A 24414-nucleotide genomic window follows, 5' to 3' on the forward strand; every position below is an offset into this window, starting at 1 on the left:
CCCTGTCTCCTGACTTAACCTCCTCTGTAAAAACACACAAGAAAGCGTAATTGAGAGGAAGCCAGGTTTTAAAATCAAGGCCCCAAGTCTGAAGATGCACGAAAGTGTATCTTGAAAGCCTCATACACAAATTCTTGGGAGGGTTGGGGAGGGGGGTAGGGAGGAGAGCGAAAGCCTCTAGGGATGCCGGAATCTCCCCACTCTTGCTGTGCAAAGGTGATCGTGCTGAGAGCCACTCCTTTGGCACAGTTCCTTGGTGTTGACTTCCTTGTTCAGAGCCTGCAGTGGCCCGGACAGGCCCAGACATCCGTGGAATTGCTGTCCCGCTGCATGGTGCTGGCCCTGAGCTCTCATGCTGGGCGACTGTCACTGCTTTTCCTCCCCGTGTCTCCTGCTTGTGTTTCCCCGCAGCTGGAACCCATGGGGAGCTGGAGTTTCCTGCCTCAGCACTGCAGGCCTGGCCTGGTCGCAGCCATCTGGTCTACTACAGACTCTTCATAGGATGGTGGGGCCTCAGGGGCCAGATTGGTGCTTTCAAGGTGTTCAAGGTCCGTCTCGCTGTAGAGAGGTGGAGGAACCCCGGTGGCCGCTCCCTCTGCCCAACCAGGCTTCTTTTCAGCCCCTCCTTCATAAGCAGGAGGATAAAAGTTTGGCCTGGGGGACAAAATGCCACAAACAGACATGTGTTATTCCAATGGTTAATGCCAAGGAGACATATGCCTGCCTCTCTCAGATGCCACTGTGTGAAGTTAAACTGTTAAGAAACACTGATTTCGAAACAGATGTACTATATCCCTAGCATCCCCAGTTTTTCTCCTGTGTGGGGTGTGTGTGTGTGTGTGTGTGTGTGTGTGTGTGTGTGTGTGTGTGTTTTAGCCGCCTGCTCCTCCTGCAGAATCCGTTTTATCAGCCAGGGAATGTATGTCTCTGTAAGCCCCATTGTTTCCAGAGGGAAATTCCAAGCCATGCCTTCTCTTACTCATTGGAACCGGTGAACGTTAAGTGTGAGAGCCTTATCGGGGCTCAGCACCATGGGGGCCTCAGCTGTGGAACTTCTCCACCCAGTTATTCAGTGCAGGCTCACCCTTGTCCCCATTCACACAGAAGCAGTATAATTGTGCTCACTGCCTCTGAACCCCAAAGCCAACACGGTAAGAATTGGAAACAAGCTCCGCGTCGACTCCTGAAGGACACCAGATGCTTCTTTCTTGCCCACTCTTAAATCACTGCAGCCTGCTTCCAAAAGAGCATACCCGTGTGCGTGCTTCTCCAGCTATTTCAGCCGATGACTTTAGGTACGTTCCAGGTGCAGCCAGTTAGATACCAACAGGCCCGTGGCTAAAGGAGCCTTACCCCAGAGCCTTGTGCCCAGGGAGAATCTGGCCCACTGTTGCTCATTGCTAAATCTTTCTGGCTTCTCTGTCATGAATGGGATTGAGGGTGGGGTGGGGATGAGGAAGAGAGAGGGTGAGTTTGTCCAGTTGTATATTTATAGAGCAAATCCTCCCAGGACCTTTAGGGATTGTTTGTGGTATGTAACCATAACAGAACCCAGACTGCCTTTCCTAGCCACAGCCCTATTCCAAATGTCACCAGGCACAAAGCCAAAATAACTGGAGGAGCTGTCTTGCCTACTGTACAGCATTCATCTCAGCCTTCACTCGGAAGAGTCAGAGTTGCCTCGCATGGCACATGGGTAAAGACATGCAAGACGAGAAGGTGAACTCTTCCCGGACGTGATCTGAGCAACTCCAGGATTGCAGTCACCTGCCCCCCAATTCCATCACCTCTCCCAATCCCCCCATACCACTCCATATTGCCACTCCCCTGAATACGATGGCATTCCACCACGGCAAATTCTTTTGCTTTGAGACCTTCACCTGGGATTCATTTTGAATATACGTGCCTCTGAGAAATGTAGGGCTGGAGCGATAGCACAGCGGGTAGGGCGTCTGCCTTGCACGCAGCCAACATGGCCGACCCGAGTTCGATTCCTCCGCCCCTCTCGGAGAGCCCGGCAAGCTACCGAGAGAATTCGATATGCCAGACACAGTAACAACAAAGTCTCCAATGGAGACGTTACTGGGCCCGCTCGAGCAAATCGACGATCAACGGGAGGGCCTTTTAGAGAAATGTAAGTTACCATTGGCTGACTCCATAGCCATTCTGAGTGGGCTGTATCTCTATGCAGCAGGAAATAGTAAAAATATTGTGCTACCCATAATTTTAAATATTTCAGCTTGATATACATTATACTCAAGTTGGTCAATTGGAGCCACATTCTAAAGGTAACGAGTTACTCTGATCATTAATTCTACTCAGGAACAAGTAATCATATCTATATCGAATCTATATCCTTTTCCCCTCAAATAATCATCCAAAAAGATCTTCTGCAATCTATCATAATTTTGAATCGAACCCAGAGATCTCCTTGTTTAATATAATAAACATTGGAAACATGTTAGTAACTTCTTAATTAGCATAGTACTATCAAAATCAACCATCGAGATAAATTGCTTTATTTAAGATACATGGAATAGTCAAAGTATTTTAGGCAGGTGAAGAGACCAAACAAATGTATCTTAGAGTCTTGTAGGATAATGCCTGAGAGTTTTACCCCTAAAGTCTGTGTTCATCCAAGAAGGTCTCTGGCCATATTATACTGACCATAAGATTAACGACCTTTCTTATTATGATTATATATAATGCATATATAAATGTTTACTTGTTGTGCAAACATCAACATCATTTATTTCCAGAAGTTTTTCATTATCTCAAACTAAAACTTTGTACGAGTTAAGCACGTATTCCTCAACGACTCCTCTTCCTAACTACTAGTAAACACTTTTTCTTTCTATGAGTCTGACAACTATAGGTATATTATATAATGTAATACCTTAGTATTTGTCATTTATTGTGCCTGTCTTATTTTACTTAACATAATGTCTGAAAGCTTTGCCTACGCTGTATCATGCATCAGAATTTTCTTCCTTTTGGGGGCCAAATAATATTCCACCGTGTGCTTATACCACATTTTATCTACTGCTGAATAGGCTGTTTCCATCATTGGGCTATTGTGAATAGCCAGGGTTCAAAATTGCGGTTATCTCTCTGAGATAAACCCCTCTTAAAGCTTCTCCTAAAGAAAACACCATTCTTCCAAAGGGCTAATGCCAGACTAATTCCCCAACAGGAAAGCCACGAATCTAGATCAGCAGTCCATAAGAAACTGAAATCTTTCCACAGTAGAATTAGAAGTCATTCCACTTTTCTTCCATTCAGTCCCATCCTAACCCTCCTCAGTCCTCTGGCTTCTCAGCACATACCTGTCCACTGTGGCCAAGGGCAGGGCTGCCCCCTGATGAAAATGTCGTTCGAGGTCCTGGATGAACATTCCTTTGCTTTCTCTCACCTGGCGATAGGTGCTCCAGAAAATTCCACTCAGAAGAATCACAAACCCCAGAGGCAGAAGTAAATAGGTGAGAACCATGTTCTCCCAACAGCTGAATATTGAATCTGAGGAAATGAAGTAGGCCCCCAGGCATATCATCAGAAAGCCTGTCAGGGGGGCCAGGGCACAGAAAACTAGACCAGTCGTGTTCCGCATCCCTGCTCCTTTGGAACCCCACTCACTGACCCTGCCACTCCCTTGCTTCCCTTGCACGGAGAGAATGCTCTCAATTAGCCGGCTCGCAGCTTTATACATTCTGGGATTAACTGGCCTTTGGACAACTAAATGAAGCAGGCACTTAGAAGCTACTGATTAACCATTGAATGCAACTCTAATATCCTTGGAGGATTAAGCTAAAAACACAGCACTGTGTGCTGTGGGAGGCAGTGACTTCTCATGACTGTCTTGTTCTTCTGAACTGGGTGAAACCCTCAGCTGACCCCGATTATTTAGGAAGAGTTCTCAAAGGACATTGCCTCTTAATGGAGCAATTCTTCACTCTGCTAGTAAAATGATGAATCTGGATAAACTATCTTTGTGCATGACATAGCAGGAAGTCTTGCCCTTATTCTTTCTTGCCCAGAACTGAGAAGACAATTTTTAAAGGTAATTAACATCTCAGTTTTGCCTGTTTTAATGCATCCAACTGCATTGCCCTCCTGCTGAAATATTGAGGGAATGGGGAACCCAACAGAAAAGCTGAAGGTGAATTCCTTATTTCTTTTCTGTTTTCAAGAAGATGGCCATCAAGAAGAAAGGGGATGACATTGATGGAAAGAAAGATGTCAGTAGGCTGAACTTGGGGATCTGGGAAGATTTCTGGTGATGGTTGTAAAAAATCAATATCTAGTGACTCGCTCTGATTCTGGTCTTGTAAACTTCCTCTTGCTGGAGCCTAACTGTTGAGATCCCAGGATCACTTCCATTTAACATATAGGTGTTTGTTAAATATGTGTATTTTTGCATCACTCACCATTCTTGGCTTGCTAGAAATATTTGAACTAAACACCACCCTTCTGGTTCTCGAAAAAGACTATAGATATTTGATAAAAAAAAAAAAAAGGCATCCTCCCTCGTGTGCACTTCACAAACAAATAAATGTTCGTGAGAAGCAAGACCTTCAATACTCATCCTCCTGCACACACCTTATGGTTTTCCAGAACAGACTAGCATGCAAAAGTCTCTGGAGAGTCTTGTAATCTCTTCCTCTACCCACTCATTAACACATCTTAAATGAAATCTGAATGAAATCTGTTTGGGTAGATGCAGCTAAACACTGCTTAGTCGTCCAGGGCCTGAGAGATAGTATAGTGGGTAAGACCCCTGGCCATACATACAACCAACTCAAGTTCATACCTGGCAATCTGTATGGTCCCCTGAACACCACCAGGAGTGATTCCTGAGCAAAGAGTCATCAGTGAGCACTTCTGACTCTAGCCCCAATAAACAAATAAACTTTTCATTGTCAAAAAACAAAAGACCTTCCAAAACTTACCTTTTATTTCTATATGAAATTTGTTTCTTTTGTTGTTGACTGTCTTTGTAGATTTCCAATTCCAGAGCTTGTTCGTGCTCTAATTCTTCCCTTTCATTTAATGCTTGGGGGAAATCTGAATCACTTTAGTCGAGAAAGGTTATCTTCATATATTTGCTAGGCATCCACCTCGGATGTTAATGGGGAATAATACTCCATTATTCCCCATTCACTTCCCAATGGAAATAGTAGTTCTTTATACGGAGCCTTAGAGTCTCTTGCAGTGATTTATCATCCATCCAACATCTTGTCAACTCTACCTTCATAATATGGACTAGAAGGAAAGAAAAGCATGGGATGAAAAACAATTTAAGTCACTTCCCTTTCCACTTTATAACTTCTACCTTAATTAACTTCAAATCCTACCCTGAACTACTTCCATCTGTAGATTTTCCAACTATTCTTAAAATCTTAAAACAATCTACTCTCTCAGTGGGTCTTGAGATTGGAAGATTTCTAAAATAACAAGTTACCCAGCTACCCCACCATGCCCACAGTGATTCCTGCTTTCAGTATCCTCTTGAATGTGGACTGGACAGAGCATGAGGATGAGTCTTAATGAGATTATGCTAACCAAAACAAAATAGCAAAAACGGTGGGATAGCATATCCATAGAGCTAACAAAGCAGTAAGTATGACTTTCTATTGCTAGTGCTTGCAACTGCCCTCAGGACTTGCTCTCTCTAAGAGTGGAACTGAAGACAGCTTCTGACCAACAGTGAGTAAAGAACGGAGGCCCTTAGCCCACAAGCCAGAGAGCAGCTGCATCTGTCCAGTGGCCACTTGAACTTGAAATAAAATTCTGTCCATTTAAGTTTTAAGATAGTTGTACCTGATTCCAAGCAACACCTTATCAGAAGGATTCTAAAGTCAAGAACCCAGAAGTTCCTTCCAGGTTCCTGACCCAGGAAACTGTGGCCTGGTGAGCACATGCCGCTTAAGTTGTTAAACCATAAACAAAATGAGATCATTTGTCTCGAGTGTTTGCATGGTACCTGGTACATAGAATGTGCCTGTCAAAGTAAGTTTTAACCATTCTCATCATGATTGATATTATCACTGATGAATTCCAAAATGCTGGAAAAGAGCAGATTCCCAATTGATAGGCCTGCATTAAAAGTCGTGTTTTAAAACTGGTGAATGAGGGACTGGAGTGATAGCACAGCGGGTAGGGCATTTGCCTTGCACGCGGCCGACCCGGGTTCGATTCCAAGCATCCCATATGGTCCCCTGAGCACCACCAAGGGTAATTCCTGAGTGCAGAACCAGGAGTAACCTCTGTGCATCGCCGGGTGTGACCCAAAAAGCAAAAAAAATAAAATAAAATAAACTGGTGAATGGTAGATTAAAAACCACCACTGCTATTAAGTTCTGCAGTAAATTCTCATGATGAGACCTGCCTAAGCATTGGGTTAGTATCTGAGTCCTCTTTTTTTAAGTCACTTTTAAGGGGGTGTGGGCGTGGTAGATCAGAACTAGAGGATTAATCAGGCTGTTTGGTCTGACAGATAGTCTAGTGTCTGGGATACATAAATATATGAGCAAGTAAGCGTTTCTCTGTTTTCTCTCCAGTTCCAATAGGGTAACAAGAACTCAGACTTTATCAAATAGGTTCTCAATCTCCAATAACTTTTTAGGAGTTTCCTGTTACCCTAGAGCTTTCAGATGGTTTTGGGGACTGGGAGATGTGGGTGGGTGTGAAAAATTGGGTAGGAACACGCAAGATCTAAATCAAACAAGAGGATGAAAGGACACAATTACTTTTTTATATATATTTATTAGTGAAACACCATGAGGTACAGTTGTAGATTTACAAATTTTTGTGCTTGGGTTTCGATTATACAATGATCAAATACCCATACCTCCACCAGTGCCCATTTTCCACCACCATAGATCCCAGTATCCCTCCCACACCCATCCCCCCATCCCACCCTGCCTCTGTGGCAGGGCATTCCCTTTTGTTCTCTCTCTCCTTTTGGGTGTTGTTGTCCGCAAAAGAGGCATTGAGTGGCAATCATGTTCAGTCCATAGTCTACTTTCAACATGCATCTCCCCTCCTGGGAGGATCCTCCAAATACCCTTTGTTTGGTGCTCTCTTCTCTATCTGAGCTGTCCTTTCCCCTAGAATGGCCGGCTGGCCTCTAAGCTATGGAGTAATCCTCCTGGTACTGATCTCGGCTATTCTTGGGTATTAATCTCCTATTTTGTTACTTTATGTTCCCCAGATGAATGCAATCTTTCTATGTCTATCCCTCTCTTTCTGACTCATTTCACTTAGCATGATACTTTCCATGTTGTACCACTTGTATGTAAATCTCATGACTTCATCTTTTCTAACAGCTACATAGTACTCCATTGTGTAGATGTACCAAAGTTTCTTTAACCAGTCATCTGTTCTCGGGCACTCAGGTTTTTTCCAGATTCTGGCTATTGTAAACAGTGCTGCAACGAACAAACAAGTGCAGATGTCACTTCGACTATGCATTTTTACCTCTCTGGAATATATTCCCAGGAGTGATATTGCTGGGTCAAATGGGAGCTCAATTTCTAATTTTTTGAGAATCGTCCATACTGTTTTCCAAAAGGGCTGAACCAGTCAGCATTCCCACCAACAGTGAAGGAGAGGACACAATTACTTTACATAATATTTACATAAGGAGCAAGTCCTAGGCTCCATATATTTGAGGAGCTCATATGGGGTAAGGTAAGAAATCAAGGAGAAAGTGCCAGAGAATCTTCAGGAAATGATGGAGTAGTGGAGAGAGGGGCAAAAGGTAATTGAAAAGAGGCAGGACTGCTGGGAATCATGTTTCTCCTTCACGGTGATTGAAACATACCAGTAAAGGATTTACATTGAAGTTATTTTTGCATGTTTGTGTTTATTGTTATATGTTACTAAATAATTATAGCTATATGTTCACATAATATATATTGTGCATGTGATAGCCCAGGACCACCATGCATCACTGCTTTGTATGCCTATTTCTCCTTTGAAACCTCAAAAATGACCCAGAATAACTAAAACCAAGACTGGTTCTCTCTAACAATTTTTATTACTTGTTGTTTCTACTGTAGTGATTCCTCTTTTTTTACAGTCACGAGCCATGAAAATTATTTTTTAAAATTAAGACACAAAAGACCACGTATGCTTGCTTCTACCACAAGGATTGAGATAAAGCATACTGTTCTTCATCCGTTTTGAAGGAATAAAAGCCCAAACAGAAGAGTCATTGTAAATACAGAAGAAAAGAAAAGACACAGGCTACAACAACTTCAGGATGGAGGAAAAACTCAGAAAAGAGCCAAACACCAAAAAAACTCCACTTACAGAATCTGTTTGAGAAGAACTTTGAGCCTTGATGGTCTTCTATGCTTCTACACTCTGTACTTTTCTTGCCCTCACTCCACGGCCGGCCCTCCTGTCTTCATTGACCTCACCTCTTACCAAGTCCTGAGAGTAAGTGTGCGAGACCAAGTGAGGTGACACCAAGTAAAGGTGGAGAAATACACACAGAAAGATAGATAGATAGGTAGATAGATAGAGTGAGTGTGAGCTGATGAAGAAACAGCTGTTCCGAGGAAAACAGAGACCCACCTTGTACAAAGAAGCAATCTGGGATCCAGTGAAAGCCAAGTGAGAATCCTCCTAATTGCTCCATGGTTGATAGCCTGCCTCTTGAGCTGGGGAGAAGGCAGCTGGGATAGAAAAGGGATCTCTAAGTCAGTGATGGTTGGAAGGACTCGTTCAGGATGGGAGATGTGTGCTGAAAGTAGATAAAGGACCAAACGTGATAGCCGCTCCGTATCTGTATTGCAAACCCCAAAGTGGAGAGAGAATAACCAGGAAGTTGTCTGCCATAAAGGCAGGGGAAGGGTGGGATGGGGGGGAGGATCCTGGGGACATTGGTGATGGAAATGTACACTGGTGGTGGAAAATGTACAAGGGATGGGTGTCCGATCATTGTATGACTGAAACTCAAACATGAAAGCTTTGCAAGTGTATCTCATGGTGATTCAATAAAAAGAAAAAGAAATCAGAATCCTCCTGTTCCAACTTCCAACCCTTTATAGGCGAGCCTATGGAAATGCAAGGAAACCTTGTGTGTAAAACAGTTTATTCATTTAGTAGTAGTAGTAGTAGTAGTAGTAGTAGTAGTAGTAGTACTAAAAGCCCACCGTTCATCAAAACTGCTTGAGCAAGCAGTAGGAAACATGCCCTTGTGTAGACAGCCAAATAAATGATCTGAAATCACAACCGCTCTTTCCATAATCCATTCCTTTCAGCATGAGACACTCACGCGTGCTGCTCTGAACTCAGAGGGCAGTGGACTTCTAAGTGCTCTTCTGCCTTCTGAGTTACAAGTGAACTGTAAGAAGCCTCCCCCTTCTTTCAAAGTCTCCACTGCAATTCGCAAATGCCTCAAAATCTCAGTGTCCCTCTGTTCCGCAGAGTTTGTTTACTGGACACCTGAACCAGTCCCCTTCTCTTGAAAACAGGAAAAGCACGGGGCTCAGGATGAGAAGTACAGAGGACTTTGGAAGGAAGCTAATGATGTGTAGAAGCTGTTGCACGGAGGGGCATGAGGCCAGGAGCCAAGGTACAGGAGCTAGATTTCAGAAGGTCGCTTCGGTTTGTAGAAAGTGAGACTTTGCGGGAGGTGAGACACAGGCTTAGAGAGTGAGGTCTGATTCATGGTGGTGATTACTGAGTGATATCTAGATTAGCCTTTCACACATGCAGGTTCGCTGAGCACTCTTCCTCCTCCTCTCCTTCTCCTCCTCCTCTTCCTCCTCTTCCTCCTCTTCCTCTTCTGCCTTATTTTCTTTGCTTTTGAAACTTTCCCCAGAGATTGGAATAAAGGCCTTTTTGAGCTGGCAGATGTCAAACAGCTTCCATTCATTCCTTGTGTTCTCTCTTTGACAAATTTTAGCTGGAGGTAGTTTTGGGAAATCTCTCTTTGCACCATCTTCTAGAAAAGTCCTTTGGCACAATGTCCAATTGATCTGTGTCCACTGGATGTTGAAATTTTGTTTCTAAGTTTTTATTGCTGTAGTCGCATTATGGATGTTTCAGACGCATGGCATTGCAAGTCAATCAGCTTAGGTTCTAAGAAACAGTGATATTATTGTCAGTAATTTACGTAGCAGCTTTTCTATTTTATGGCGGCAATAACCATTCTGGTAGGTGAAGTACTGATTAAAAGAGACATCTTTTAGGGTGGTGAAGTGAAACCGTGCAGGTATGCAAATAGATTATCTTGCATGATTATCTCATCCTGGAGTAGGGAGGTGCCTCTTTTGAATATATGTGATCAAACAAAACAAAACTCTCCTAACAGAAGTACCTCTTGATTTGCTTTTCTTTTTGCTTCTTCTCACCTTAACTCTTACGATTGTATACAGTTTCTCAAGTTTTGCTTTTCTGATAGACCACCTAAGTGCCTGAATTAAAGTGGTGATTGAAAGACTCACAAAGGAATCTTGGAAGAAAGGAATAAGCTGCAAAAATGGCTTCACAGCCCACGCCAGGCTGAATTCATCAGGCACCCTGGTGGGGGCGAGAGAGCCCACCACCTGCCCCAACCGAACCCTGGCAGCCGAAAACCTCTAGAACCCAATCGCCACCAGGCTCACAGCCCAACTCCACAGACTCAAGATGAGTCCCCCATATGTGAGAATGAAACTGTTGAAAAATTCAGGTTTGTCCTGAGTGCCCAAGAACAGATGACTGGTTAAAGAAACTCTGGTACATTTACACAATGGAGTACTATGTAGCTGTTAGAAAAGATGAAGTCATGAAATTTACGTACAAGTGGTACTACATGGAAAGTATCATGTTTAAGCGAAATGAGTCAGAAAGAGGGGGATAGACACGGAAAGATTGCATTCATCTAGGGAACATAAAGTAATAAAACGGGAGACTAACACCCAGGAATGGCTGAGATTAGTACCAGGAATTTTGCTCCATGGCTTGGAGGCCAGCCACATGTACTGGGGGAAAAGGGAGCTGAGATAGAGAAGGGAGCACCAAATAAAGGGTGTTGGGAGGATCCTCCCAGGATGGAGAAGCATGCTGAAAGTAGACTATAGACCGAACATGATTGCCACTCAATGCCTCTTTTGCAAACCACAGGACCCAAAAGGAAAGAGAGAGAGAGAGAGAGAGAGAGAGAGAGAGAGAGAGAGAGAGAGAGAGAGAGAACTAAAGGGAATGTCCCGCCATAGAGGCAGGGTGGGATAAGGGGTATGGGGGTGGAAGGGATGCTGGGATCCGTGGTGGTGGAGGATGGGCGCTGGTGGAGGGATGGGTATTCGATCATTGTATAACTGAAACCCAAGCACAAAAATTTGTAAGTCTATAACTGTAACTCGTGGTGTTTCACTAATAAAAAACAATTCAGGTTTGTGCATTTTGTGACCCAAATCTCCAAGCTCTCATAGAGTCAGGAATAGGCACCTCCCCCATCTCCCTGTTCTTCCAGAGAGTGGAGGTCATGCCCATGAACTGCCTCGGGCACCATATAAGCTCACTAACAGCCATGATCTAGAGACTCACAAATAAATCCCAGAAGAGAGCAACAAGTTGCAGACATGCATTTCACTCCAACGGTATCACCCTATTTAAAATTTTAGAATTCCTGGAGCAACATTCATACTCAAACTCTACGCCACTGATGTACCAAGAGTAATATACCACGTTTGATGGGGTATAAAATAAAAGGCAAGTAGTCTTGATTTAAAAACAACAACAACATATGCATATATGTATGCATATATATACACACACAAAGCTTAACCTATAACAACATGTTAGCAATATCTTATATAAGAGCTTTACGGCACCAAGGTGAAATACAACAATCTTCATACACTTTTCTCTAAAGAAAACTTTTTGGATCATTTTTAGCAGATTACTCTTTTTTTTCTTCTTATAATATTTATTGAATCACTGTGGGAAAAGTTACAAAGCTTTCAGGTTTAAGTCTCGTTCATACAATGATCAAATATCTTTCCCTTCACCGGTATTCATTTTTTACCACCAAATCCCCCAATATACCCCCCACCCCTCCCAATACCTGTGAGGCAGATGATTTCTTTGACTCTTCTCTACATTGATTACATTCATTATTTGGACAAAAGATGCAACATTATTGTTTAGAATTTCCCCCCCAACAATCAGAATTACTGAAAAGGCATTGTGAAATACTTTGTTTTCTATAGCTGGTTATGAGAATCACATAATGATTTTGGATTTCTGCAAAGAGCCAGTTAATTATGAGATTGGTTTCTGTGCATCTGGTGTTATGGCTGTGCCAGAGAACCACTCGTGGCGGGCAACTTGTGACCTCGGTAGAGCGTGAAGGACGAGCTGGTACCATCCCCCTTCCCATGAGACTGCAGTTGCCCCATCAATGCTGGCTCATACCTGGCTTTCCTATAAGCTCTGAGGTGGCGGCCACCCTGCTGCTGGGGGGATAAAGGAGGAAGGGAGCAACACCCTTTCCCTCCCGGGGAGGCATGGCGCCATAGTTTAACGCATGGTCCATTCACTTTTCTGCTGCAAGCTGCCGGGCTCTGGATTAAGTCCTTTTGCCTCTGGAGCCATGGCTGTGCTGGAGAGTCGCTCGTGGGGAGCAACTCGTGACCTCGGTAGGGCGTGAAGAATGAGCCGGTACTGCCCCCCTTCCCATGAGACTGCAGTTGCCCCATCACCACCAGCTCATACCTGGCTTTCCAATAAGCTCTGAGGCGGCAGCCACCTTGTATGCAGTCCAGATACATTTCTGCCAAAAGCCGCTGGATTTCAAGATTTGTTTCTGAGTCTCTGGGATCATGGCCGTTAAGCAGCTTGATTAGGAGCCAGAGGTCATTTGTAGGTGGTGACTTGGGGTCGCATTGGGTTGGGGAGGAAAGGGCCAGTTCCATCCTCATCTGGTGAGGCCCCGCGTGTCTCGTCACTGCAGGCCGAAACCTGACTGTCCAGTGGCCTCTGGAGGATGGCGGCCACAGGGCCGCCATGGGGAACAGGCCAAGGCAATAAACCTATTCCCACCTGGAGTGGCCCAGCGCTAGTAATCTACTGCAGGAACAGGACACATTTCTGCCAAAAACTTTTGGGTTCCGAGATTTGTCTCTGAGTCTCTGGGATCATGGCCGCTAAGCAGTTGGATCAGGAACGAGAGAGTCCTTGCCTCCAATTATATAACTGAGCCTGAGGTGGTTTGTGGGTGTGTCTCCCACATACCTAACTTTTGGCCGTTTACTTTCTTGGTAAACTTTGCCCCAAGTTTTTGGGGTCTGGCTGAAGGCACAGCAGCAATTTTGGGATATCTGAAAGTCTGACAGTGCCATCAGGCTGCTGATGCACTTGCCTCACAGGTACAGACTGACCTTCTGGCAGCACCATATGCCCTAGCAGATTACTCTTAACAAGCAATACAAAAGAAATTATTTAGGATCTGTCTTTGGAGCAGGCTTGGATGGTGGTGGGAAAATTCAAAATAATGGTGATGGGAAGGTATAATGGTGGTGGGTTTAATGTTAGAATATTGAATGTTAACAAATAATTGTTAACAACCTTAACAAAATAAATTGAGTGAAACCTTTGCAGATTTTGCACTCGAGCTTATGAATATTATAAAAATATGATGCTTTAATTAATTTTCATAAAAAAGAAAAAAATCTCATTGAAAATGAAGAATATTTGGGGTCTGGGGGAAGTATATGGGAGCTGAGGTAAACAGAGAAGTCTAGATAGCCCCTGATAGTAAGACTTACAAAAAAAGGAAATTCTGGGTCCCTGAGTAACTTCATCCAGGCTGTCTTTCCCCTGGGCTCTCAGAAATGGACTTTTACATCAGAAAGAAAATAAGTTTTAAAGGAGCCAAACAAGTATTCTGAGCATGACTATACAGGATGTAGATTGCCCTTATATTTAGAAAACTAAAATGAATTTAAATGAAAAATAAAATAAATAAAGTGTTGATTGATGTAAATACAGTGTGTCCAGAGCTTCATCATCATGTGAGGGACATCAGGGATCATGATAAGTCAAGGAGTTCATAATTAAATTATCTAATTAATCAGATAATGATAGAGAAAAACCCCTCCACACACTGTACAGTTAACACTGAAGCTTGAAGTAGCTTAGATTCTTAGTGACTAAAACAGCTCCCAACTTATTGTTTGTTTGTTTGTTTGGGGGTCACAATTGGCAATGCTCAGGGCTTATTCCTGGTTCTGTGCTCAGGAATCACTCCTGGCTGGCTCAGAGGACCATATAGGGTGTTGGGGATCAAATCCAAGTCAGCCTTGTGCAAGACAAGTGTCCTACCCACTATATTTCCATGCTGACTCCAAAACAGCTCTCAGCTTTGGAACAGAATTCTTTTGAACCCTTTTGAGCCCTTCTAGTTTTTTCCCCTTTATTTTTCTTTGTTCTGTTTTCTAAGACATCTTCAGTTTTTCTGATTTTTATAACTTTCTTGTTTGGCCCCCCCAATGAGAATGGTATGTTCAGCCTTCCAATTTGACCCTATATATTTCTCACTATAGGAGAACACACCTGACCTCTTCTAGTCTAGCCCACGGATGTATCAAAAGCAGCACACATGTGTTTGGTTTTAACATACTTGCTTGTATTCTCCGTCCCTCTCGGAGAGCCTGGCAAGCTACCAAGAGTATCCCGCCTGTACGGCAGAGCCTGGCAAGCTACCCATGGCTATTCGATATGCCAAAAACAGTAACAATACTGAGTCTCATTCCCCTGACCATGAAAGAGCCTCCAATATGGCAGCATTGGGAAAGACGAGTAAGGAGAGGCTGCTAAAATCTCAGGACTGGGATGAATGGAGGAGACGTTACTGGCATCCGCTTAAGTAAATTGATGAACAATGGGATGACAGTGATACAGTGATACAGTGATGAGAACATAAGTGGATTTTACTTAAAATATTAAAATAATACTATATGTGCAATTTTATATTTTTTTACTAGAATAACATATATTTTTGAAAACATTATTTTAAATGCTATCACTTGATCACTTGACATCCTCTTACTCATCAATTTGCTCAAGCAGGTGCCAGTAATGTCTCCATTCATCCCTGTCGTGTGCTAGTGTAGCCCAATGGCATCTGCTTGTTCTAGGAACACGAAGAACTTCAAACCAATCGTTAAGGGTCTTGACGAAGAAGTCTGACCATCTCGTAGGTAGGTGGCCACATGATCTTTTGACATCCCATAGAATCCAGTCGGTAATGGCTCTAGTCCAGCGATCCTCTCCAAATCTCATTATGTGTCCAGTCCATCTGATTTTCGATGCTTTGGTAAACCAGACAGTGTCCCTGATTCTTGATCGTTGACAGAGATCGGAACTCCAGATTATTTCTCTCATTTGAGTGAAGCATGATACTCCAAGCATAGCTCTCTCAATTCCTCTTTGGAAAACACGAATAGCGTTCCCATCATGTTTTCAATAGGGTTAGGTCTCTGAGGCGTATGTTAGTGTAGGAAGAACTGTGGAATTGAAGAGATGTGCCAGGAGCTGTAGATTCTTCATCCTCTTAGCTATTTCTTCTCCTGAAGGCATTCCAAGCTGCTCCCTTCCTCCTGCGCAACTCAGATGCCAAGTCATTTGTCATGTTGACTTCTCGACCTAGGTACACATAACTGTTGCATTCGGAGATGTTCGTCCCTTTGAGAGCAAATGGAATGTCAGGAACAAAACTGTTTCTCATAAACATTGTCTTCGTGAGATTCAGCCATAGTCTGACCTTTCCACATTCACAGTCGAAGTCAGCCAGCATTTGTGCTGCTTGGCTAATGTTTGCTGTTATTAGAATGATGTCATCAGCAAAGCGGAGGTGGTGTAGTTGCCGACTATCTATCCTCACTCCCATTCCTTCCTATTTCCATGACGTTCTCGTGGGTGGCACTGAAGAGTTTTGGTGAAATGGTATCACCCTGTCGAACCCCTCTCTTGACATGGATCATCACTTCCTTGTTGAATGGTGAGATCCTGATAGTGAATCTGTAATATAGCTCACAATGGATCCTGATGTATTGAGTTTGAATGCCCTTTTTGGCTAGCTTCGATGACTGCTTCAGTCTCAACAGAATCAAATACCGTCTTTAAATCAATGAACGTTAGACAGAGTGGCATCTTCAACTCCTGAGAAACATCAATGAGCTTGGTTATTGTGTGGATATGGTTGATCATGCTGAATCCTTTTCAGAACCCTGCATGCTCGCATGGTTGTCCTTCATCTAGTGTTCTGCCAATCCTATTCAGGATGACTCGAGTGAACAGCTTGTAGAAGACAGACAACAGGCAGATCAGGCGATAGTTGCCAATGTCGTGGATGTTTCCCTTCTTATACAGTAGTCTAGTCCTGCTGGTTTTCCACTGGGATGGAACCTTGCATTCAGACAGGTAGCATGTGAAGAGCCGAGCCAGTGTATTGATGGCAGGTTCTTCAGGTGCTCGAGTCTGACCTTGTCTGGGCTGGGTGCTCTTTGGTTCTTTACCAATGAAATGGTGTGTCGGATTTTGGAAGGGAGAACATTGGAAACGGCATATCGATCCTGCAGAATTTTGTATGTGGGCAGGTGGACGTGGCTATTAAAGAGATCTGAGTAGAAGTCATGGATAATCTTCTTCCTTGCCCTTCTGGAAGATGTGATAGCTCCATCAGGACATCAGAGGGCAGTCATCTTGGTCTTGTAGTTGGCGAAGGACAGGCAGGCATTGTGAATGCTTTTCCCAGCTTCTGCCACATCTGCCACCACTGCTGCTCTTCTCTCTTTGAGGTCTTCCTTTATTGCTTCTCTGCACTGCTTTGCAAGCTCAGTTGTTCGCTTGTGGTTGCCTGAGGCTTGTGCCAAACCACGTTGGCGAGTGAGCTCAAGAGGTTTTAAAGACAGGTGCCTTTTTGTGGATCTCTCTCTCTCTCTCTCTCTCTCTCTCTTTCTCTTCCTTGCACAATCATGGAGGTGCTGAATCAGTCTATCATATTCCATATTTCTTGTCAATATTGTCCATGCCGGCATCTTCCCATGTTGCCGAAATAGTGCCAAAGAGCTCCCAGTTGGTGATCGTTCTGGGAGTTCTCTCCTTTCTTGCAAACCACAACACCCAAAAGGAGAGAGAGAGAGAACAAAAGGGAATGCCCTGCTACAGAGGAAGTGTGGGATGGGGGGATGGGGGTGGGGGAGATACTGGGACCCGTGGTGGTGGAAAATGGGCACTGGTGGGGGGATGGGTTTCAGCCATTGATCACTGTTATGGCTGAAACCTAAGCACAAAACTTTGTAAGTCTATAACTGTACCTCATGGTGTTTCACTAATTAAAAAAAAAAAACTTTGCAGCCCTTTCTCCCCACTCCGTGAAGTAGAATTTTGCATGAAGGAGACGGTGGTTCGATTCCATTTGTAACAGAAGAACTGTTCCTCTGACCATGTGGCAAAAGAGGCATTGGTGGTGAATTTTGCATGAATTTTGGTGTCCTTGTCAACACGACCTTGGCCATGAGCATTGATTCATTCAAATGCCTAACAACCCGAATCGGATGATTCCACTTGAATAGATGTGGCTCACTGCTGGCAGTTTCTACACACCAGCATCCAATTATGATGAAGGAGAAATTGAGAAGTTCTACATGGAGCTGGAGAAGTTCTATAAAGAAGACCACGCCTTCTACAAGATCATTGTGGGTGATTTTAATGCCAGGATAGGACCGAGAAGATCAGCCGAAGAACTCCACATTGGGACCCATGGCTTAGAATGGAACGAACAGGGTGAGAGACTGTCTGAGTTCATCATGTCGACCAAGACCATCCATGGTAACTCACAGTTCCAGAAGGCCGAATATAAACGTTGGACATGGGAGTTTCCTGGTGGATGGTTCCACAACGAAATTGACCACATCATATTCAATCGACAGTTTTGCCTGACCAATGTCGCTGTTGTCCCAAAATTCCTAAATGCTATCGTGTTTTGATTATGATTTCTTCTTAGTTCATTATACTGAAGTATAAGAATGAATCCTTTTACTTATTCAACACTGAATAATCAGATTCTTAAGAATAGAAAAAATGTCAACTTGTAGATCATTATGATAAATTGAAGTGTCTAAAGATTACAAATATCCCTGATTCATTCTGTTTTATTTTAATTTTTCAGTTGAATATGTGGTCATCAAGGCACAGAAACAGGATAGAGGATAGAGAGGGGGGAGGGAAGATGTATTTGTTGGAGGAATGGAGATAATTTGATATGTACTTGCCTGTCTTTTTAAATTTTTATTTCCCCTTAGACTTTATATAAACACTATGATTTATAGTTATTCATGATAATTTGCTATAGACATTCAATATTCCAAACCCAATCCAAATACTATTACACCTTCCCATGACCATCATTTCCAATTTTCCCAACCACCCTTGATTCTGCCCCCATAGCTGGCCCTCAATAATTTATTTCATATTGCTTGTTATAAACAATTTGCTAAAAGAATGATCAAAAATATTTTCTTAGAAGAAAGTGAAGATTGTTGTCTCTACCTTAGAGCCATTTAGCCCTTGTATAAGAGATTCGTGGGATGTTATTACGGTTAAGACTTGTGCGTTCATATTTTGTTAATCGAGGCTAGTTGCCTTCCACATTACACCCCACTCAATCTGGTGTGATACTACTAGTTTATCAATGTTGTAGAGTTTGAGGTAGAGTTAAATTTGTAACTGGGTGGCAACTTTGGGGCATGTGTGTGGGCCTTCTGGGCCTTCCAGAAGAATGGGGAGATGAAGGGAGGTAGCCCACGCCCAGCTCCATGAAAACTTGAAGTTTTCAGTCAAAGACCAGAATACTGAGTTTTTCAACAGATTGGTTTCAGGATGACTTGTCTAGCTCTTGATTGAATTCCATCTCTTTGCTTTTGCTAGTACAGAAATTGGTTCCTTTTGGATGGGAATTGTGGATATTTATATTCCCCTTTTGTCCATTTTAATTATTTATTGAACTAGCATTGGTTTAGAGTAATATGTAGGTGTCATTTGTACATCATTATAAACCATCATCTTTAATCTCTACATTTGAGCTCACAGCAAAAAAGTCAAATTCCATCTTCCAACAGACATATCTCCTTTTTACCTAACTGACTCAGACTTCGTTGCTTCTGATAACCACAAATTTACCTGATGAGCTAAAGGTTCATTTTTCATTAATTTAGTTCATATTTATGTTAAACTTGAATGATTTCCCACAGTATTTAACTTTCTCTGTTTACCTGAGTTCACAAAATATACTACCTTTTATGCCCACTTAATATTGCAAATAGCAGGATTTTCTCTTTCTTTAATAAATAGTCGAATAGTATTTATGTCTACAGTTTTCTCTAGTCAAATGTTGAAGATGGTTTATATCTCTTTTTAATGCTATAGCAAACATGATAATACATGTGTGTGTTACTTCAAATTAGTGCTTTCACGTTCTTTACGCAAAAATATTCAGAAATGCCTCTGTCTTATGAAAGCACCATAAACAAGAGCCTATCTTTGTAACACAATTTTTTTCAGCACATCATAATGAGGTATAAGATATTTCAGAAAGGCTATGATTCCAAGTTACAACTGTATTTTAAGAAGTATGAAGATAAAGTTCTTCTACCCATGTCGTAACTGCCTAAGAAGAGTGAGAGGTTATGTGGAGACACAGCTAGGAGTATAATAAGGTCTTGGAAATTCAGAGACAGTAACTGTAAACCATCACGGGATTGTAACATTCAACTTGTTAGAAAACATTTTTCAGCAACTTGAAATGAAGAGTTCACAATACTTGAACAAATGTTAGAATTGAAAGCAAAAAGGCAAAGATTTAGAGAGAATATTTATCACCAATCTCAAGATTATTTGCTCACATTTTTAAGTATAATTGAGATTCTCAAAAGCAAATAATTCTCAAAAGAAAATGATTGCAATATTATATCCACAAAACTAAAATAATAATAATAATAATAATAATATAGACAGAAGATACCCAGGCTTGTTTTTATCTTTCCTATTTCGCCTATTTTCATGAGTCACCAATGTCTAACACAGGAAAAAATGGAAAATGTATTAAATATACTCCTCTTTATGAATGAGAAAGTAAGATATAGATGTGAGCGATTTCTCCAATATGTGGTAATGACATGTTTTTTTTCCCTTTATTTTATTTTATTTTTTTTAAAGTTGTAGATTTACAATTTTTTGTGCTTTGGTTTCAATCATACAATGATCAGATACCCATCCCTCCACCAGTGCCCATCTTCCACCACCATGGATAATATCCCTCCCACCCCCATCCCCCCATCCCCCATGTCTCTGTGGCAGGGCAATCCCCTGTGTTCTCTCTCTCCTTTTGGGTGTTGTGGTCTGCAAAAGAGGCATTGAGTGGCAAACATGTTCAGTCCATAGTCTACTTTCGACATGCATCTCCCCTCCTGGGAGGATCCTCCAAACATCCTTTATTTGGTGCTCCCTTCTCTATCTGAACTGCCCTTTCCTCTAGGATACCCGGCTGGCCTCAAAGTTATGGAGTAATCCTCCTGGTGCTGATCTCAGCTATTCTTGGGTATTAATCTCATACTTTGTTACTTTATATCCCCCAGATGAATGCAATCTTTCTATGTCTATTCCTCTCTTTCTGACTCATTTCGCTTAGCATGATACTTTCCATATTGTACCACTTGTATGTAAATTTCATGACTTCATCTTTTCTAACAGCTTCATAGTACTCCATTGTGTAGATGTACCAGAGTTTCTTTAACCAGTCATCTGTTCTTGGGCATTCAGGTTTCTTCCAGTTTCTGGCTATTGTAAAGAGTGCTGCAATGAACAAACAAGTGCAGATGTCACTTCGACTACACATTTTTGCCTCTCTGGGATATATTCCCAGGAGTGGTACTGCTGGGGGTGACATATTTTTTTAAGAAATAGAACTCCATATTTATTTTATTTACTTTTGAAACATGAAGAAACAGGGACAACTTAGCACTGAGTACAGAAAAGAATAGTTGTGAAGGTCATGGTTTAAATTGGCATGTGTATAGTTCTCACAATTCTCACATTTCATATGGTCCAATGTCGGGGGGAGGGGAAGCAACTAAAGAATTATATAATTGTATACCTCCAGAGGAAGTAATGATTAATTTTTTAAAAGCTTGTGCAGAGAATATGAGTTTTAAAATCTTGAAGGGTTTCAAAGCATTGAAAAGTGTGTAAGTGTTACTTATTTCAGGAAAAAAGTATTTCAGTGGAGGGAAATGCACACTGAGCGTTCCATATATTGAGAAAAAAAAAATTAGACTGACAGACAGTAGAGATGGCAGAAGAGATGAGGAAAAAAAAAAACCAAAGACTGGAAAAAAAAAATCAGTGGAGCACAGGTCATGGAAATTTAAATGACACAGAAAGAAAGTGCTTCTAATGCTGAAAGTAGACTGTAGACCAAACAGGATTGTCACCCGTTGCCTCTTTTGCAAACCACAGCACCCACAAGGAGAGAGAGAACAAAAGGGAATGCCCTGCCACAGAGGCAGGGTGGCATGGGGGGATGGGGGGGTGGGAGGGATACTGGGATCCATGGTGGTGGGAAATGGGCACTGGTGGAGGGATGGGTATTTGATCATTGTATAATTGAAACCCAAGCACAAAAATTTGTAAGTCTACAACTGTACCTAATGGTGTTTCACTAATAAAAATTTAAGAAAAAAAAAAGACTCCCCCCCCCCCATTTTCATCTTTTATCTTTATGTACTTTTTACTGTCGTGGGTGTTTCCCAGGTGGTGCTCAGGAGCCCCACAAGCCCCATTGACAATTCTCAGCTAAATGAACTGGTGGTTCTAAAAGGAGAGAGAGAACAAAAGGGAATGCCCTGCCACAGAGGGAGGGTGGGATGCGGGGAGGGGGGAAACTGGGGGTGACAGGTATACTGGGATCCGTGGTGGTGGGAAATGGGCACTGGTGGAGGGATGGGTACCCGATCATTGTATAACTGAAACCCAAGCACAAAAATTTGTAAGTCTACAACTGTACCTTATGGTGTCTCACTAATAAAAATGAAAAAAAAAAAGAAAGTGCTTCTATATTAAAGTTCCTACAAAAGTCTATCATAGATGTTATCTTAAATGAACCTACTGTCTCCATTGACATACCATTGACTTACAATTCTTAGAAGGATATATTCTCACGGAAAATAGAGCAAAATAAAAGATTATCAGGGCAAAGTGTCTGGTACAATAAATAGGAATGAGCTAATGAGTAGAAAGTTGAGAAAAATATGTTCAGTTGTTCAGTAATTTGTCGTTCTGAGAATTTCTGATTATATTTTAAAAGGAAGACAACAAAAACACTGAATAAAATGACGGATGAAATCTTAGTAAAAATGTCATTAATTTTCTATGTTTAATCATTTCTCACTCTTTAGTGTAAGGTTTAAGGTCCATTATTTAATATAACATTTTCCTCTTAGATTTGATTGCCTAATATATTTTGTTAGTGGTTTTTGGGACACCTCCAGTATTAGCAGGGGATATGCTTGAATCTGTGCTTAAGTGCTGTTTCCTATAATGCTTGGAAGACCCTACAGTGCCCAGGATGGAACTGTGGATTCACACATAACAAAGCTTGCACTCAGCCCTTTGAACTATCTCTTCAGCCATGAATGTCTAGTGTTGTAACCAATACTGTCATCTCTGAACATTTTCTAGGCTTTTCTTAACACTTTTAAAGCCCCAGAGCCTCAAACTCTACATAGAATTTTCCAAATAAGAGGTCGTGCCAGTATTTAACTAGAGTCTCTGAAACAGAGTTGTCTCATGTTACTTATGTGTGGAAGTTTTCATCCAAAGTCCTGCAATCCTATAGACTCAATAAAATGGCTTATATTTTAAAACTTTTTTTGTTTTGTTTTGGGACCACACCTGGCAATGTTCAGGGCTTACTTCTGGCTCTGCACTTAGGAATCACTCCTTTCCATGCATGGGGGGCCAGATGGGATGCTTGGGATTGAACACAGGTAGGACCGTGTACAGGGCAAGCACTCTACTCACTGTCCTATCTCTCTGGCTCTAAAAAATATATATTTTTAATTTAAAAGAATGGAAAAGCAAAAAACACACTCCTCAGTTATTTCCTAGGGATGTTGTAAAACAGAACTTTGCTGCAGTCAATTTGCACTGTAAGCCCTGGGCTAGGGTTTCACACCTGATTGGAACAAGGTTATCTGCAGGAACAATATTAATGGCTTAAGATCCCCACAGATATAGGGTTGCTGTGCTTGTACTAAAGTGTCTTGTTCTGCCTCCCTGTGCAGAAAGTAAGAAGAAAGGAGTTATAAGAGTAAATTAAGTCGATAAGGGATGGTAACAGCACACGGAAGAACAGGAGAGTGAGCAGGGCAGTGAGGCTATAGGCAACCCCCTGGGACCTTGCTTCATGGCTCGGTCTGTGTCTTCTCAGACTGGAAGTTCAGGAGAATCATTTGAGGCTCTTGAGGAAATATTGGTTCTGACTCAGCTGGCTTGGGTAGGGCTTGAAATTCTGTGTCTATCATGCTCCCAGGCCAGGAGCCCACGACTGGTCCTTAGGCTGCACTTTCAGTCATAAGGAGCCAAGAAAATTGCTTCCTCCGGTCCCTTCTTGCACTAAGGGTTATGGGTTCCCCCCTCCATATACCTTTGGCTTAAGATCCCCACTGCTATAGGGTTGCTGTGCTTGTATTAAAGTGCCTTGTTCTGCCTCCCTGTGCAGAAAGTAAATGAGTAAATTAAGTAGATAAGGGATTGTAACAGCACACAGAAGAACAGGAGCTAATACCAAATTCCAAGTGGTATTTTGGAAATACCTTTAATCCCTCTCTATGAAATACTACCATCCTGTTCAAATCTAGATGACTAACATCCCCTTCCTAACTGCCTCACTGCATCACTTCCTTGCCTTTTCTCACCCATCCTTCTCTCTTCTGGTAGACACCCATGTCCTAAATAAGTGAACAAAAGAGTGAGTGAACGTGTAAGCTGCCGATCAGTAACTTAGCCCAGAAGGCAGTCAGTTCACTACTGCTCTTTCACCTCCTCCTGGGCCTACCTAGTCTACATACTTCCCTCTGGAGTTGCTTTCAGCTTTTTAAAAAAAATTTAATTAATTAATGTATTTTTTGCTTTTTGGGTCATACCTGGCGATGCACAGGGGTTACTCCTGGCTCCGCACTCAGGAGTTACTCCTGGCGGTGCTCAAGGGACCATATGGGATGCTGGGAATCGAACCCGGGTTGGCTGCGTGCAAGGCAAACGCCCTACCCGCTGTGCTATCTCTCCAGACCCTAATTTAATTTTTTAATTGAATCACCGTGAGATATGAGTTACAAAGTTGTTCGTGATTGGGTGTCA

At 42.3% G+C, this 24414-nt stretch overlaps 1 protein-coding gene and 1 pseudogene across 1 annotated transcript; one reads left to right on the forward strand and one right to left on the reverse strand.

Moving 5' to 3' along the window:
* Nucleotides 1-443: 443 nt before the first annotated feature.
* TMEM252 (transmembrane protein 252) lies at nt 444-3607 on the reverse strand. The gene is made up of 2 exons (XM_056106920.1): nt 3327-3607; nt 444-654 (listed from the first exon to the last, which is right to left on the reverse strand). Exons 1-2 carry the CDS (start codon nt 3605-3607, stop codon nt 444-446), a joined length of 492 nt encoding a protein of 163 aa, XP_055962895.1.
* A 583-nt stretch (nt 3608-4190) lies between these two features.
* Nucleotides 4191-24414, forward strand: part of LOC130016248 (dynein light chain 1, cytoplasmic-like) — a 117380-nt pseudogene continuing 97156 nt past the window's right edge.

Source organism: Sorex fumeus, unplaced genomic scaffold (genome assembly GCF_029834395.1).
Source record: "Sorex fumeus unplaced genomic scaffold, SorFum_2.1 ptg000149l, whole genome shotgun sequence".
NCBI classification, from domain to species: Eukaryota; Metazoa; Chordata; class Mammalia; order Eulipotyphla; family Soricidae; genus Sorex; species Sorex fumeus.